The sequence below is a fragment of the Panthera uncia genome (genome assembly GCF_023721935.1).
Source record: "Panthera uncia isolate 11264 chromosome B3 unlocalized genomic scaffold, Puncia_PCG_1.0 HiC_scaffold_2, whole genome shotgun sequence".
Taxonomy (NCBI): Eukaryota; Metazoa; Chordata; class Mammalia; order Carnivora; family Felidae; genus Panthera; species Panthera uncia.
Window position 1 is genome coordinate 35,513 of NW_026057583.1, and position 17,930 is coordinate 53,442.

At 54.5% G+C, this 17,930-nt stretch overlaps 1 protein-coding gene across 2 annotated transcripts in view; it reads right to left on the reverse strand.

Annotated features, from left to right (window-relative positions):
• Nucleotides 1-12,008, reverse strand: part of MFGE8 (milk fat globule EGF and factor V/VIII domain containing) — a 14,186-nt gene extending 2,178 nt beyond the window's left edge. The window contains exons 1-7 of one of the 2 annotated variants that reach the window (XM_049614257.1): nt 11,842-12,008; nt 9,185-9,310; nt 8,692-8,823; nt 5,863-6,044; nt 5,248-5,403; nt 4,404-4,548; nt 280-464 (exon numbers count right to left, since the gene is read on the reverse strand). In XM_049614257.1, the coding sequence (XP_049470214.1) occupies nt 280-464; nt 4,404-4,548; nt 5,248-5,403; nt 5,863-6,044; nt 8,692-8,823; nt 9,185-9,310; nt 11,842-11,914 (999 nt within the window). In that variant the 5' untranslated portion in view covers nt 11,915-12,008. The remainder of the gene's footprint in view (nt 1-279; nt 465-4,403; nt 4,549-5,247; nt 5,404-5,862; nt 6,045-8,691; nt 8,824-9,184; nt 9,311-11,841) is intronic. The other variant, XM_049614258.1, reaches the window with a different exon arrangement.
• Between the last annotated feature and the right edge of the window lie 5,922 nt (nt 12,009-17,930).

The following is a 17,930-nucleotide window of genomic DNA, read 5'->3' on the forward strand; positions in this document are numbered from 1 at the left end:
CACACACACACACACACACACACACACACACACACACACACCCTTTCTGTGCCTGGGGCTTGGGGCCTTCGTGGAAATAGCCCTGAACTCCCCCACCCTCCCCCTCTGAAATTGCAGAATCAGGAGAAGGTAGGGCATGTGGGAGAAAAAAGAACAAAGCAGAAGGAAAACAAGGCTTTTTCAGACCCTCCCTCTTGGGGAGCAGAAGCCTGGGGTGGGGGGGGTCAATGATCAGCAGCCCAACTCCAGCCCTTGCCCTTGCCCTGCATCCTGACCCACCTGCAGCCACTCAGAGGCATCATTGGTCTGGGCGGTCCAGGCGTTGAACTTGCCCTGCTTGTCCAGCCTCGCGTAAAAGGGATACCAGCTGAAGGCATTCAGGCCCCAGGTCCTGTAGATGCTGGAGGCCGTGATCTGCCTGTCGGGGATGGTGTTGTCCTTCATGCCCAGGGGTTCAGCACATCCTGCCGGCAAAGGGGTTTGCCACCCAGGTCAGCATCCACAGCCTCCCACAAGTGTGAGCAAGAGAAGACCAGGGGAACTCCGGGGGTCCCGACTGGCCCCTGGCATCCTCTTGGACAGAGGGAAACCCCTTCCACCTTTGAGAGCCAACTTTCTCTCTGCCCACCTCGCCCGCTCACCTCTGCCAGCTGTGCCCTCCATACCCAGTTCTGCCCTCACTTGCCCTTCAGAGGACCCACCACCTTTCCCATCTACACGAGGGCAGGCCCTGCCACGACCTCCCTTCCCTCCTCTAACGCCTGCCTCATGAGACCCCTCCTCCAAGAAGCCTGCCCTGACCACCTCACTTGGGCGGGACTCGTCCCTCCTTTGGACTCAGCACTGCCTCTGTCACTCCTACGGTACAGCTGTTGTCTAGGAGGCTGAGGCCTGCAACTGTGGTCAAGAACCTCAGCAGCTGGCATCTCCATCCAGCGCTCACGTCTGTCATTCGATCTACCACAAAAAACCTGAAAGCCGCTATCAGCAACCCCGTTCTACCGAACGAATGAAACTGAGGCTGAGTCATTAAGCACTGTGCCCACGACACACACACACACACACACACACACGCAAACTCATCACCACACCACTCTGTGGCATCATCGCCACCATCCATGCCCCTTGGCAGAGCCAGGAAGGCCGGCCTGCTGGCGACCCAGTGATGGACAGGACAACACTATCCCCCTCCAGCAGGTGGCAGTCACAGAAGTCCGAACTCCTGGGGCTCACAGTGGATCCTGTATCCTGCCCCAGCAGCCCCTCCCTGAGTGTCCACCAGGGGGCCTTCCCACACCCAACACTGGGGGCCTCCTCACCCGGGCTCCGCGGTGGGCCCAGCGGCACTGCACTACTCCTCTGCACCTGCAGGTGGCGGTAGCAGTTAGGGACGGGCAGAAGATAACCACCCCCCTCCCCCAAAGAGAAGGATGGGCGTGTGTCACACCTGGCACAATCCTTACTCCAGTCAGTCCTTGTGGGGAATTTGGGGGTGGGGGGAAGTGGGTCTGGAAAGCCAAGCCTCCAACTGGAAGCAGGTATATGGCTCTTTACATCCCTGTCTCCCCAGACACTTGCACATTTGCCACTGAAGACATTTGCCTCCTGGGGCGCCTGGGTGGCTCAGTCGGTTGAGCATCAGTCAACTTCCGCTCAGGTCATGATCTCACAGTTCGTGAGTTCGAGCCCCGTGTCAGGCTCACTGCTATCAGCGCAGAGCCCTCTTCGGAACCTCTGTCCCCCCTCTCCCTCTCTCTCTCAAAAATAAACTTAAAGAAATGGACGTAATATATTTATTTTAAAAAGACCTTTGCTTCCCAGGTGTGCCCACACCTGCTAATGCAACATCTCCTTGTGACGGTGGTGCCCCAGGGGACCCCCATGCTCCTCCCACAAAGAGAGCCCTCAGGGCTGGAAGCGGGTCGTTCCCAGGCCAAGGCCCGGGGCGGCTTTGCAGAGGATGCCGGGTTGGCATCATATGCTCAAGGTGGACCCTCCTACAAAACTGCTTCCCTGCCATTCACGCCCTCTCACCTCTGGGCGTCCTGAGGAAGTCAAACAGCCCTCCGAGGAAAATGCAGTTGGGAGGGGCCCTGAGCCAAGGGCCCAGACTCTCTGCTCTGTCACTGACCCTGGGAAGCCCCCCCCCCCCCCCAGAGAAGTGTTCCTCCTGCATCAACCCGGGATCTTGTTAAAATGAAGACTGTTTCCGCAGGGCTAGGGCGGACTGGCACCCACATTTCTACAAGCTCCCAGGTGATGCTCCTACTGGGTCCACGGAGGGCACTTTATGAGCAGAGGACTGTCACCCACCCAACCCAATGAGTCTACAACCTGATCCAAGCCATCTTCCCCCATCTCTTCCCACGGGGCTCCCCTCACACACAATGGCCCTCTGCCTTCATTCTCCCCATACAACCTAGGGGATCCCTTCTAGACACACTCCAGTCATGTCCTATTAGCACTCCCCTTACCCCCACATGGCTGCCCCTTGTTCTGAGCATACAGACCCGGATCATTAAAATGATCCATACAGCCCCTAACTTGTCTGAGACCTCTCTCCATCCACCTCTCCAGCCTCCCCACCCAATAAGCTGCCCCTCACTCTCTAGGCTCCAGCCCCACTGGCCTGCCTTTTATCCTTAAACATGCCCCAGGGCCTTTGCACCTGCCAGCTCCCTACCTGCCTGGAATGCTCTTTCCACGTTCTTCACGTGGCTTGCTCTCTGTCATGCAAACCTCCATTCAAAAACCGTCCCAACAGGGCAATCCTCATGCCCAGGCCTCAGGGCCACACAAGTGCACACAGGTACACACACCTGCACACACCAACATTCCAGCCCACTAGAATGCCGACTAGGGAAAGGAGAACTAGACCCCGAGGAGAGCAGACAGGCCAGCTTCCACAGCTTGCCAGGCTTACCCTCTCTTGGCCTAGGAGGGAGCCATCTGGGATAGGACCTTGCAGGCAACTTTAATAGCCAAAGGCTGCAGAGCCCCCAGCCCTGTCTGGTACCAATAGCCTACGTTTCCTTTTATCAGAAGATTGTCTTAACTCCACGTTTAAACAAGAAGGCTCAAAAAGGCAATGACCCTGTGACTGGGAACGAGTGATGACTTAAGTTCATACTTTAAAAGGGTGGGTCTGGGGTAAGACCAGAAAGGCAGAGGAGCCTAGCGAGCCTTACAGTTCCGCCAATGGCCAGCAGGTGGCGCTGTAGCTGCAAAGAGGGGGAAATATCCAGACCTCAGCGAGCACCCCAACCCCTGCAGCCTGGGGGGTCCAGACATCAATTTTTCCTGCTCATCAGAAACCTGTCCCTTTCTGGTGCCCCCCGTCCCTCCACCTGGGAATATCTCTGGAAAGGGCAGCAGAAAGCACCAGCTCCAGCCCTATGTCCCTAGAAGCCTCAATGTTTCTCCTGAATGATGAGTACAGGAGATTGGGGGGGGGGGGGGCAAGGAGCACTAGATGGGTGGGTGCCAAAAGCCCAGGGATCTAGACCAAGTTTTAATCCCTACCAGCCTGTGAGCCCTTGACAGACAATTTATCTGGGCCTCACTTTCCTTATTCATTCACTAGTTCATTGAATGTTTGAACAGAAGCACTTGGGTGGCTCGGTTGAGCATCCAACTTCGGCTCAGGTCATGATCCTGCAGTTTGTGAGTTTGAGCCCCACACTGGGCTTTGACACTGACGGCTCAGAGCTGGATTCTCTCTCTCCCTCTGTCTGCCCCTCCCCCACTCACGCTCTCTCAAAAATAAGTAAAACATTAAATGTTTTACTTATTTTTGAGTGAGAGTGACAGAACAGGGAAGGGGCAGACAGAGAGGGAGACCCAGAATCCAAAGCAGGCTCCAGGCTCCGAGCAGTCAGCACAGAGCCCGATGCGGGGCTCAAACTCCCAGACTGGGAGATCCTGACCTGAGCCGAAGTCGGACGCTTAACCCAACAGCCCCACCGGGCCCCACCCCCCCCCCCCCACCCAAATTTTTTTAAATGTTTACTGAACATCTATGATCCAGGCCCTGGGAATACAGAGAACAAAACAGACTTCCTGCCCTCATGGAGCCAACATCGGAAAAACTAGTGCTATGTGGTCTAGAAGTTCAAGGAACCAATCAGAAGAAGTGAAAGCCCTTTGAAAACTGAAGTGGTCTTTTTTTTTTTTTTTTTTTTTTTTTTTTTTTTCTCCTCTCTAACCAACCAAGACGCCCAGGGTTGGCAGATAGCAGACACCTAGGCGAGACCGCCGAGGGCCCGGTGACCCGTCTAGTGTGCATCTCCTGTGTGAGCCCGGGGCCCCGGGCCTTGTGCCGCCCTACCCAGCTCATCCTGGCTGAGAAAAGACGGAGCAGGGAAGGCCATCTCTTAGCATTGACCACAGCCCCCAGCACTCACCATTCAACTCGCATCCAAGGAGCTCGAAGCGGAGGGTACAGCCTCGGTGGCAGATGATGGGCACCAGCCGCACATACTGCACCTCCAGAGGGAAGTCAAACAGGTTGACCTTCAGGCCGCTGTTGTCCGTATTACCCACAAACAGCTAGGGGGAAAGAAGATCGGAAGGATGGGTCGGTGGGGGCAGTCCACCTTTCTGGGCTTGCCTCACCTTCCTCTTCAGCCCTGGGAGGCAGAGGTGGGGCTGAGCAGAGCCGGCAGGGGGTCAGCTCTTCCTCTGGCCACCCACAGCTCTCAACACAGGTTCCCCTTCTCCCCCACCTTTCTTGGTCATCATGGGGCCTGGGCAGAAACCCCGGTCTTTCACACAGGGCCACCTGGAATCCCTAGGGTGCCTCTGCAAATTAGAAAAAGGCACTCCTGTCTCAAGACACTTTATTATAATAATTTCCCCACAGACAGAAGTATGCAAACATGATGTCTACATTCTGAACGGTGTTCACTTCGTGATGACATCCTCGAGCAATGTACAACCTGCACAACTGCCCATGGTGGCCCTGAAGGCTCAGAATGCATCCCACCTCCACCACTCCAGCCATCCTCAACAAGTCACATTGAACCTTTCTGACTCTCCTTATTCTCACCTGTAAAATGGGGGGAGGGTATTGTAACCACAGAACATGGGCATAATCCAGGTTTCCCAATATCTGGGAACCAAGGAGCAACGGCAGACCCACCTCATGGCTAATCAATCATCCAGGGCACACTCACTTCACTGGGGACCCTCAAACAGCTCTGGAGCCCCAGAGGGTGCAGACCACAGCCCTTCTTTTACAGCCCTCACCTTGTCTCCTGACCCCTCTGCGCTCTGGATAAACTGGAACTTGCGTCCGTTGACGCTGTAGGCCACCTTGAAAGTCTTCAGGTACTCAGCATTGCTTGCTCGGCTGGCACCCTGTGTCACCACGCCTGTCACCCACATCTTCCGTACCAGGTTCACCTGTACCCAAGGCGGAGACGACAGTACCCTTATCTCCCGGCTTCTTTATGCTCTCTCTGCTCCCCCCACCCAGAGCGGGAGCAACCAAGCAGGACAAAGGAGTGGGGACCTTCTCATCTGGGCCTCTCAGAGCTTTGGGCCCAGTGCTCAGAGGGGCACCCGAAGAGGGACGAGGCCCCAAAGGCTTCACCCAGTGCAAACAGCCCCTCCACAGCCTGGGGTCTGCTCCTCCTCGTCCAGCCCGCCCCCGCCCCCGCCCCCGCCCCCGCCCCCAGGCTGCCCTCCACTTACAGATACTTCACCTGTGAGAACCACTGCCTTGCTACCTGGACCCTGGTTATGACCCCAGCGTGGTGACCCCCCACCCCCCCCACCCACCCACCCACCCCATGCAGACATCCTCGTCTCACCCTGTCCCCTCATGTGACTCTGTCCACCCTAGAGCCATTCTTTCTGTACCTGGATCCAGGGATTCTTGTCATAGTTGCTGGCTGTCCAAGCGTTGACGATGCCCGTGCGGTGCAGGCGGGCCAGCTCTGGGGCCCAGCGCTGTACACCCATGAAGCCCAAGTACACAGACGAGGCAGAGATCTGCGAGTCGGAAATGGCACCCGTCTCCATGCCCAGCGGCATGGCGCAGGCTACGGGGGGGGGGGGGGAGAGGGGGACGTGGCTGTCAGGCGGCCACCCGAGCCCCAGAGGACCAGAAAACAACACAGTGTGGCCTCCGCTGAGACTCAGAGCAGAGACCCGGAAAGGACTACGAGGGCCCGAGAAAGGTGCACGGTGATGAAGAGGGTGGGCCGGACGCTCGGGGGGGGGGGGGGGGGGGGGGGGGGGGCGTGGGGAGCCAGGGCCGCCAGAAGGTTCCAGGCCAGGCTGGCACTCGTGGCGTCTCCAGAATCTCCTGCAAGGCTGTGGTAGGTGGTCTTGTCTTTACGGGGCATCTAGCAACAACTATGGGGGAGTGGGGGGCAGGCAGGGACTGGACCAGCGGGAGAGAAGACCGGTGTGGCCTGCTCTCCTTCAGGGTCCCCAGCCCACCAGGAGGCCCACCTGGTCCAGCCCCCCACCCCTGGCTCCCCCAGGATGGCTTTGGGAGGCAGGCACGTCAGGTGGCAGGGAACAGTACCTGTTTTGCACACAAAGCAGTAAACAAATCTGCCTGGACTTTTCTACAATCCCACTGGCAGGACTTTCTGGGTGGGGCGTGAATGCCATTCTGTTTTCTCTCCTGTTCTTCGCGCCTTCCAACTACTGGTCGTGACCCAGCCATCTGCGAAGTTGCTCCCTGCCCAGGGGCCGTCACCTTCACCATTATCCCAGGGATGTGGTCCGAGGGGGCCGGGCCCCTCTTATCCCCCAAACAGAGAAGCCAGGGACAGACCTACTCTTGCTACAACACCCCAGGTTCATGCTGAGCTCAGTGCTATGACACTCTCACAGGAAAGTGAGACCAGGCAGCCAAAATCAGAGCTGGGGGGGGGGGGGGGGGGGGGGGGGGGAGGGGAGGGGAGGGATGTTGAGCAGGGATTTGCACCCAGGTCTGTCCTCACACCCCACATGTTCACACTCTAAGGGACCCAAACGTGCATTCTTTGGGCCTGTGGGGTCCTTGTGGGCTCCAAGAAAACCTACCACCTGACCAACAAGGAGGGGCTGCGACGGCCCCTGGGGGCCTCCCCTGCCTTTGTGGTTCTCTCCTGCCTTCTGCCCCAGGAGCTGCCGTGTCCAACCCGGGGCAGACCCCAGGCCACGAAGCAGGAGGCTAGGTGTGCGTAATTCCAATTCAGGTACACCCATGGTTACCTTGGCTTCCAGCACGGTAATTAGTGGGCACACCTGACCCCACCCAGGGCTCTGTCTGCCTTAGCGACCCCCCCACCACGCATGCACACACGGATACACACACGCACACACATTCCTCCACCCAGGATCTCAAAGACCTTAGCCTCAGCCCACAGACCCGGGGACAGCCCCTGGGTGCCACCTCCTCTAAGGTGAATGGAATTGAAGGCACTTGCCTGCTCTCCTCCAGGCCCTGCACCCCCCAACTGGCCCAGCACCCCCCAACTGGCCAAGCACCCCATCCTCCTCCTCCTCCTCTTCCTCCTCCTGCCGGTCAGCGAACCTCAGAGAATATCCCCACATCTGCCTGAAGGAGAACCGCCTGCCCCTGTCCAAGACGCTTAGTGACAGGCCCACCGGACCAAAGAAACCGGACATCCCTAAGAAGTGGACTCCCCCACCCCCAGCAGGAGAGGAAGAGTCCCAGCTTGGTGGGAGGGACTCCAGCTGGGCCAGGAGGGAGGACGCGTGGACAGCCACCGCCAGCACTGCAGGCTGGGCACCCACCCAGGGCCATTCTGTGGCTGAGTGGATAACCAAGCAGGCCCGGCAGGTCAGCCCCTCTGCAAACGCCAAGCCTCTGACCGCCTGACCATGAGGGGACAGCCCAGCCTGCCCAGGCCTCTCCCTCCTCCCTGAGCTCTGTGATGAGGCCACAGTCAAACTTGGGCCAGGACCTATCAGACTCTAAGACCCAAGCCTTACTTCCTGAGCTGCTGGGCCTGAAGATTAAGAAATGTGTTTGCTGGGGTGCCTGGGTGGCTCAGCTGGTTAAGCATCTGACTTCGGCTCAGGTCGTGATCTCATGGTTTGTGGGTTCGAGCCCCGCATCGGGCTCTGTGCTGACAGCTCAGAGCCTAGAGCCTGCTTCCGATTCTGTGTCTCCCTCTCTCTCTGCCCCTCCCCCGCTCACACTGTGTGTCTGTGTGTGTGTGTCTCTCTCTCTCTCTCTCTCTCTCTCTCTCTCTCTCTCTCACACACACACTCACACACACACTCACACACACACTCACACACACACACACACACACACACACACACACACACACACAAATAGACACATAAAGAAACCAAAAAAGAAATGTTTGTTTTCCCCTCTTGGCAGAAAACTCTCAAGACTTAACCCTAACGCTACGTATCTGGTTCACGGTGACCTAGGAAACGGTATTGCCATGACCTCTGGGGTTACCACCACCCTTTCCACCCCTCCACCACGCCCCCTACAGTGACATCAGCCTGTGGTGGAGAACAGAAGGCCGAGCCGGAATTCGCCCGGGACAACAGGACGGCTCACTCCCCTAACATGGCCTAACTCTGAGGCTCTGTCAACCCCCATCTACCAGACGAGACCCTGATGCAGGGAGTGAGGCCAGCGCGTGGCCTGAGCTGCTCAGGATCCCCCCCGCTCCCCATAAGAGCATTCACCCCCCAGATACTCACTGATCTCACAGTGGACACCTGTATAGCCATGAGGGCACTTGCAGAAGTACTGGGTGAAGATGTCCCCCCGGTGTTCGTCCTTGATCACCTGGCATTCAGCATCATTGTAGCAGGGGTTTGGGTTACAAGGACCTAGGGGTGAGGAGGCAGGTAAGATGGGCAATGGATGAGGAAGGAGCTGGGGACGGAGACAGCAGCAGCAGCAGAAGGTGCCCAAAAGGACCCTCTGTGCAAACTCAGCCCCATGCCCGCCTCCCCCTTCCCACCTCCTCCCTCCCCCATCTGCCTGAAGGAGCCTGGGCCAGCCTGGGGCCGAGAAGGGTCATATGTAGGCGAATCAGTCCAAGTGAGGGAAGCATCCAGCTTTCCAACTGGCATGGGGAGTTTCCAGGGAAGTGCCGGCTGACGGCGGGAGAGGTGCAGGGGACCACTGCCCGCTAGGGCTGCAGCCGGGAGCCGGGTGCAGAGTGGGGGGCACTGCCCAGGCAGGTACCTTTCTCGGTCTCATTGCAGATGATGCCTGTGAAGCCTTCGGGGCAGAGGCAGTAGAAGGGGGTGTTGTCCCGGCCCAACAGGCAGGTCCCACCATTCAGGCACTGGCTAGAGTCACAGAAGTCACCTGCAATGGCAGCCCGGACTCATTCAGTGAATACTGGGGTGGGGCGAGGGGAGAGCTGCTGTGTGCATGCCGCGTTCCTGAGACAGAGAACCCAGGTGTGGTCCAGGCTTCAAAGAGCCACTGGAAAGAGGGGGACGGTCACTAGGTGATGCGGAGGCTTCGGGAGCTCTGACAGAAGCCTGCAGGAAGGGCCACTGGAGGTGTGGTTCCTGCCAGAGTTGGAAGCTTGGCAGAGCGGACATGTGAGCTGGGTCTAAAAGACGGAGTGGAGTGTGCCCGAACGGGGAGTGAGGAAAGAACATTCTAATGATGAGCAGAAGCACAGGGGGGCATGGTAAGTGGGAAACAGGGAGACAGAGCTGAAAAGGTAGGGAGGGGCCCAGACCCGCATGGACCTTAGGACTGACAAGCTCAGACTTGGCGTCGCGCAAACCAGGGGCTCTTAACCTTCCTTCAGCTTCCACCGTATTCTACCGGGGCAGGGGGGAATCAGAGTCTCAAGTGTGAGGGGGCAGCGGGGAAGCCATTTCCCATCCTGGGAAGGAGAATGGAGAAAAGGCCATCTGCAGAGACGTGTGGATGGGCTCCCCCGGGGCAGGCAGGTTTCCTGGGGCTACACAAACACCCCTCTGGCTCCGGGGTGGGAATGTGACAGGAGTGGGTAAGGTGAGAGGTCTGGAGAGCATCTAGGAGGCTGTCACAGGCCTCCTAGTGACAGAAGAAGTCAGATGAAGGGGTGAGGGGGCCGGGCAGCGTTGAGAAACACTGCTGACACAGGAGAAGGGCTGGAGAGGTCTTCACAGCTTCTGGCTGGGGGCCTGGGTGACAGATGTGAGCTTATTCATGCAGCCACCAGGCCAGCCAGGCGGGTGGGGGACCTTCTAGCTGACCTTGGCATCCCAGAAGAGCCGACCCCATCATTTGGGGTAAGACATCAGAAATCACTTTTCCTCCCCACAGAGTCGTGCCATCCCAGACCAGGGGGCCCTCCTGAAATCTCAAAGCGCCAGAGAGCTGGGCCCAGCTCCAGAGAAGGGAACAGAGGGGAACAGGGATCAGCATTAGTGAGCACCTCAGAGCTCCACCTCAGCCCCCGCCTGGGAGCTTAAGGCGGCTCCCAATGAGCTATTAGTCACTGGCTTTAAATAGCAGGTTAATCCCTCCTGACCTGGCAGACTGCAAGCGCTGCCACAGACAGAGGCTTGGGAATGGCCAGAATCCTGGGCCCCTGTCCCAACAAAATCCAACTCCTCCTGCCCCCCCCCACCACCACCACCCGCCCCCTCTCTCCTTTCTGCTCCAGGGCAAAGCAGTCTGGTTCCCCTAAGATGAAAAGGAAAGTGAAAGGTGGCCCTGACCCCACATCGCCTGACTCACCTGCGCACAGCACGCAAGGTGTTTCCCCGTTCCGGGGAAAAGCCAGGTCACCCTGTACAAAGCTACCTTTGGGATTTCAGAGTCCTGCCTTCTGGGAGATTTCCCCAGGGACATTTTGTGGGGACAGAGAGGAGTAGAAACGGACTCTTCCGAGATCCAGCTGTCTCTCCCGGTTTCTGGGAGAGCCACCAGCGCCCAGTGCCCAAGGGCCTGGGAGCCTGAAGTGCCCTTAAGCCTAAGGCTCCAGGCCCTGGGGGTCAGACTGTCACAGGGAGGCAGTTCTAGGGCTCAACTGTGTCCCCCCTTCCCCTTGCTTTCTTTGAGAAAACGATGCAGCGGGTGCCCAAAGAGCGCCCACCATGGGCACCTTTTCCCAGCCTTGGAGGAGGCGGTGCGGGCCCCTAGAGAAGGGGATGGTGCATCCCCGGGACCAGCCTGCCCGGAGGCCCAGCTGTGCGCGGGAGGCCTCCTGGGCGGGGGCGGAGCCAGGAAGATACAGCAGCACGCCAAGGCCACGGGAGGGAGTCAGGAGCCACCAGCCCCGGGGGCAGCCCTCTCCAAGTCCCTCCCCGGGCTCTTAGCCCCCTTCGGGGCCCCACCTAGATCCCCGGCCCTTCCTCCGCCTCCCCAGCCCTCGCTTATCCGACCAGACACCTACAAGCGGGGATGCAAAATTCCAATGAACAGACCGGCCGCCAGCGCTTGGGAGGGATTTGCCAGGGAAAGTTTGGCTGGACGAGTCTTCTCAATACAAGAGTCCTAGAAACGTCCAGGTGGAAGACGCGCGAAAGTCACGCACAGTTCAATGGCCTCATTTTACAGATGGGAAGAGAGAGGCCGTACACAGCAGATTCCTTTGTTATGTGTAAGCCGCATCCCTGGGGACCGTTGGGCTGTCACCCGGTGTCCCCGGTCCCCGCCCAACTCTCAAGCCTGTATCACTGGCCAAGAACGCCCGGGCGCCGAGACCTCAGGAGAGGCCGAGCGCATCCCCGCCGGCGGGCGGGACGCGGCCGGAGAAGTCGCCCCTCCGCACGGCCCCGGCTCTTTGCCCAAGTTTGTAAACAGTGGAGGTGGAGGGAGGGCGCCGCGGCGAACTTCCGAGCGGCGCGGAGAGGAGGGGCGAGGGCCAGAGGGCGGTGCGATCGACTCACCGGAGAAGGCCAAGAGTCCCGAGGCGCAGAGGAGCGCGCCGCAGAGCGCGGCCAGCAGGCGGGGGCCCGGCATGCCGTGGGGACGGGGACGCGGGCGCGGGACCGGGCGCTTCGGCCGTGCACACCGCGGGGCTCTCACTCCGGCTCCCGGACGGGAATAAATCGGGCAGCGCCGCCCCGCCCCCGGCCCGCGTGCTCCGCCCAGGCCCTCGGGAGGCGGACCCGGGGCGGGGCTCCGCGGCCAGCGAGGGAAGGGGGGGCACCGGGAGTTCCGCGCCCCTGCCTGCTGCCCGGGGCCGCGCCCGGCATCCCTCGTGGGCTGGGCCCGCCGGGCCCCAGTCCTGAGCCGACTGGACAGGGAAAGGCTCAGAGGGAGCTGTTTGGTGTTCCGTTTTTTAAGACTTAAGAAAAGATGCTTAGCCCTTATTCATAACGAGAAAAATGCAAATTAAAAGTACAGTGAGTGCCAGGTTTTGCTTATCAGATTGGCAAGGGTCGAATTATTAGCACACTGTTAGTGCGAGGCTGTGAGAACAGGCCGAAGCATGCGTTGCGGGAGGCGCTATAAATTGGTTCAGCCTCTCCAGACAGCTGCCTGGTAATACCTATCCAAGTGACCAACGCGGAGACCCTGACACCTAGCAATTCCACTTACAGGACTCTTTTGATCCAGATTCACATGTGTATAATGCCATGCACACAAAGATGTCCTAGCATATCAGAGCAGCATTTTTTGAAACGATAAAAGGCTAAAAAGGGAAGCGGCAAACTTTTTCTATAAAGGGTCCTATAGAAAAGATTTTAGGATTTGTAGGCTGTAAGGTCTCCAGGGCAACTGTTCACCTGTTCACCAACTTAGCAGATAAGCGGCTACAGTCTCCGAGGACAGGAGCACAGTGGTTGCCCTTTTTAAGGGGAAGGAAACCAGGGGGTCAGGATAGGAAGAGACTCCTTTGTTACATTGCATTTTATCTAAATGACTTTTTTTTATCATATGTAAATATTACATATTCGCAAATAAATAATTTTAATAGAATTCTAGTCATATTAGCCTAAAAGAGAAAGAAAAAAAATCCAGACATCTCCCTTACCAGCTATGTTGAGACCTAGGTTAGGACTAGAATTAGACCTAACCACTGGCAGGAGGCCCTTCTTAAAACTGCTCAGAAACAAAAACCACAGGGGTGCCTGGGTGGCTCAGTAGGTTAAGCATAGGACTTTGGCTCAGGTCATGATCTCACGGTTCGTGGGTTCGAGCCTTGTGTTGGGCTCTGTGCTGACAGCTCAGAGCCTGGAGCCTGCTTCGGATTCTGGGTCCCCCCCCCCTTCATGCTATCTCTCTCTCTCCCAAAAATAAACATAAAAAATTTTTTTCTAAGAAATTAAAGACCTAAATAAACAGAGTCATCCTTGTTCACAAATGGGAAGACTTCTATTGTCAAGATGGTTAACACTCCCCAAATTGAGGTACAAGTTCAACATCGTCCCTATCCACATTTCAGCTGTCCTTTTTGCAGAAATTAACAAGCTGATCCTAGAATTATATGGGAATGGATGGAACCCAGGATCGCTAAAGCAATCTTGCAGGGAAATAAAAGTTGGAAGATTCGTGCTTCCCAACTTGAAAATGTGTTACAGTAATCAAGACCGCATGGTCCTGGCAGAAGGGTAGATCTATAGATCAATGGAATAGAATGAAGCGTCCAAAAACAAATCCGTCTATCTACGATCAATTGATTTTCAACAAAGGTGCCAAGACAGTTCAGTGAGGAAAGAGCAATTTTTTCGACAAATTATTCTAGGACAACCGGATAACCACAAAAGTATGAAGTCGGACTCCCTGATCACACTTATTACAAAAACTCACTCAAAATAGATCAAATACCTAAATATAAGAGCTAAAACTATAAAATTCTTGGAAGAGAACAGATCTAAACCATTGTGACCTTGGATGAGGCAACGCTGTCTTAGATAAGACACCAAGGACACAAACAACCAAAGGAAAGAATAGATTTTTTTTTTTTTTTAGGAAAGAATAGATTAATCGAACTGCATCAAAATGTGAAACTTTTATACTTCAAAGGACACTATCAAAAAAGTGAGAAGACAACCCACAGAATGAGAGGCAGTACGTGCACATCGTGTCTGATAAGGGTCTATATTCAGAATATTAGAATGCGAATAACTCGTAATGTAACAAGAAAGGACAACCCAATCTTATTCATTCATTTATTTATTTAACGTTTATTTGTTTTTGAGAGAGAGAAAGAGACAAAATATGAGTGGGGAGGGGCAGAGAGAGAGGGAGACACAGAATCTGAAGCAGGCTCCAGGCTCTGAGCTGTCAGCACAGAGCCCAACGTGGGGCTTGAACTCGTGAACCTTGAGATCAGGACCTGAGCTGAGGTCGGACGCCTAACCAACTGAGCCACCCAGGCGCTCCGGGTGCCCCAGGACAACCCAATTTTAAAATGGACAAAGAATTGGGATAGATATTTCTCCAAAGAAGATCTACAAGTAGCCAAAAAAGCACATAAACAGATGATTAACGTTATTAGTCATCAGGAAAATGGAAATCAAAATCAAAACCACATGAGATACCACTTAACACACCCACTGGGAGGGCTATAATCAAAAAAGACAGATAAACACAAGTGTTAGTGAGGATATAGAGAAATTGGAAACTTCATGCATTACTGGTGGGATTATAAAATGGTGCGGACACTGGAAAACAGTTCGGCAGTTTAAGAGATTAAACAGAAAGTTATCCTATGACCCAGCAATTCTACTCCTAGCTATATACCCAAGAAAACTGAAAACATATGTTCATACAAAAACCTATACACAAATGCTCATAACAACGTTAATAGCTAGCAACTGGAAACCACCCGAAAGCCCATCCGCTGATGGGGGCATAAACCAAGTAGCACATATCCATATATCCCTACAGTAGAGTGTTGTTCAGCATACAAATAAATGAAGGGGGCACCTGGGTGGCTCAGTCAGTTGGGCGTCCGACTTCGGCTCAGGTCACGATCTCACGGTTGGTGAGTTCGAGCCCCGCGTCGAGCTCTGTGCTGACAGCCCAGATCCTGGAGCCTGCTTTGGATTCTGTGTCTCCCTCTCTGCTCCTCCCCCACTCATGCTCTGTGTCTCTCTCTCAAAGATGAATCAACGTTAACAAAAATTTTCAAATAAACTTTTTTTCAATTAAAAAAAAAAAAGTACCAGTACTTAGAAATCTGTCTCAGCTGGCAGAGAGGACTGGGGGCAGAGTGTCCTTCTGGTTGTCGCTGGCTCCTGCAGAGTAGAAGCTCCTGATCACCCTCACCAGTTGCCGGGCACAAATGCACAGGTGCCCAGTTAAGTCACATTCAATCATTAAGTCATTCAACACGCATTTATTGAGCAGTAACTGTAGTGAGCATTGAGGCTGGAAACCCTCACTGCACATTAGCATCGCTTGGGAAGATTTTTAAAATACGGATGACCAGTGGGGTGCCTGGGTGGCTCAGTCAGTTAAGCGTCCGACTTCGTCTGGGGTCATGATCTCGCAGTCCGTGGGTTCGAGCCCCACCTTGGGCTCTGTGCTGACAGCTCAGAGCCTGGAGCCTGCTTCGGATTCTGCGTCTCCTTCTCTCTCTGCCCCTCCCCCATTTGTGCGCGCGCGCGCGCGCGCGCACGTGTGTGTGTGTGTGTGTGTGTGCGCGCGCGCGCGCGCGCGCGCTCTCTCTCTCTAAGTAAATAAGCATTTAAAAAAAAATTTTTTTTTAAATACAGATGACCAGGATGCATTCCAAAGCAAATAAATCTCCATCCCTGAGGAGCCTAGGAATGAGAATTTTTTAACCTCCCCAAATGAAGCTAATATGAAGAACCATTGGTTAGACTCAGAGGAAAAACACAAGAGACCTAGGCCTTGGGACCAGGAGCTGACAGAGGGTTTTAACAGGTGAAGGAAGGATAGAGAGGGAGGGGATTTTCTTGTATGATCTGACCCGTGTAGAGTTCAGTGGGCTAGTAACACTAGTTCCTTGGTCTGAACACTCCTCTTACCTGATACTAGAGCATTTCAGTATTATTTGGTTGGTTTTTCTTTTTTTTTTTTTTTTTTTTTAATTTTTAACGTTTGGTTGGTTTTTCTAACCATAGCATCATCCACGATCATCTGAAAGAGGTAGTCCACTTAAAGGCTTCAGATTTTTGTTCATATACACGACAGGAAACCAGGTATACTTTTATTTTTTAGTTAGTCATGCCCCTACACAGAGAATATATTCTGTCTTCCAGAAACTTAACAAAAGTCCATTAAATTGACAAAACTCGAAGCTGATGGGGCCGTAGAGTCTAAAACTTACACCAAGTTGATTCAGTCTCTGAATCACAGTCTGACTATGGCAAGACCTACAAAACTTGACCTTGGATTCTGCTTTGGGCAAATTCACTGGAAGGAAATTACCCAACTAGAAAGTAATGTTCAAAGATTCGACCCGGTACCGCTACTTATGGTGTTGAAAAATTGATAACAGTCCAAACTGCCCCGAGGTGAAGAGCTAAATAAGCATGCCAGGACACAGCCTGGAAGAGCTGTGACAAGTGAAAAGGGTGTGGAAGTTTTCGCGTGAAAGAACACGAAAAGCGGAATGCCTATCTACAGCCTCCATACTCCCCAAGAGCTCACCGAGGTAAAAAAAACCTCCCACAGAGACGAGTGTACGTAAAAACAAAACTCGAAGGGGAGTTGAGTCACGAATGGGCAAAAACACGTACGATCCCACGATTCTGCTTAGAGGAAGCATCTAAAGTAGTCACACTCGCAGACAAAGTAGAGCGGCGATTGCCAGGGGCTGGGGGGAAGGGGCAGGGGAGCTGCTGTTTAGTGGCCACAGAAAAGTTCTGGAGATTGTGGTTCACCCTAGCACAAATGCAACACCACTGAACTGCATACTCGATTAAGACGGTAAATTTTCTGTTTTTTTACCACAATAAAAAAAGAATTATTAACTTTACAAAAGTGAGGGGCGCCTCAGTGGCTCAGTTGGTTGAGCAGTGGGCTCAATTTTTTTCTGCTCAGGTCATGATCTCACATTTCGTGGGTTCCAGCCCCGCCTCCGGCTCTGCACTGACAGCGTGGAGCCTGCTTGGGATTCTCTCTCCCTCCCCCTCTCTCCACCCCTCCGCTGCACATCCGTGTGGTGCCTCTCTGTCTCTCAAAATACATAAATAAACTTTAAATTTTTTTTTTTAAATAAAATGGGGCACCTGATTGGCTCCATCAGTTGAACAGCCAACTTCAGCTCCAGGCACAGTCTCCTGGTTTGTGATTTTGAGCCCCTGGGTGGGCTCTCAGCTGTCAACGCAGAACCTGCTTCAATCAAAAATAAATAAACATTTAAAAATTAATTTGTTTCTTTAAAAAATAAAAAATAATTGGGGCGCCTGGGAGGTTCAGTCTGTTGAGCGTCCGACTTCGGCTCAGGTCACGATCTTGCAGTTCGTGAGTTCGAGCCCTGCGTGGGGCTCTGTGCTGACAGCTCAGAGCCTGAAGCCTGCTTTGGATTCTGTGTCTCCCTCTCTCTCTGCCCCTCCCCTGCTCATGCACTGTCTCTGTCTCAAATGTAAATAAACATAAAAAAATTAAAAATATATATTTCAGGTCCTACAAAGAAAACACCACAGGATTGTATGACCTAACACGAAAGACAGAAGGGAAACCGGTTTAGATAGGTGACTGGCACAGCCTTCTTCGAAAAGGTAACATTCGCGCTGAAACCCTGGATAGTAAGAAGCCAGCCGTACAAATGACCTGAGGAAGGGGCACCTGGGTGGCTCAGCTGGTTAAGCATCCGACTCTAGATTTCTGCTCAGATCATGACCTCATGATTTGTGAGAACAAGCCCCACATCAGGCTCTGTGCTGTGAGCCTGCTTAGGATTCTCTCTCTCCCTCTCTCCCTCTCTCCCTCTCTCCCTCTCTCCCTCTCTCCCTCTCTCCCTCTCTCCCTCTCTCCCTCTCTCCCTCTCTCCCTCTCTCCCTCTCTCCCTCTCTCCCTCTCTCCCTCTCTCCCTCTCTCCCTCTCTCCCTCTCTC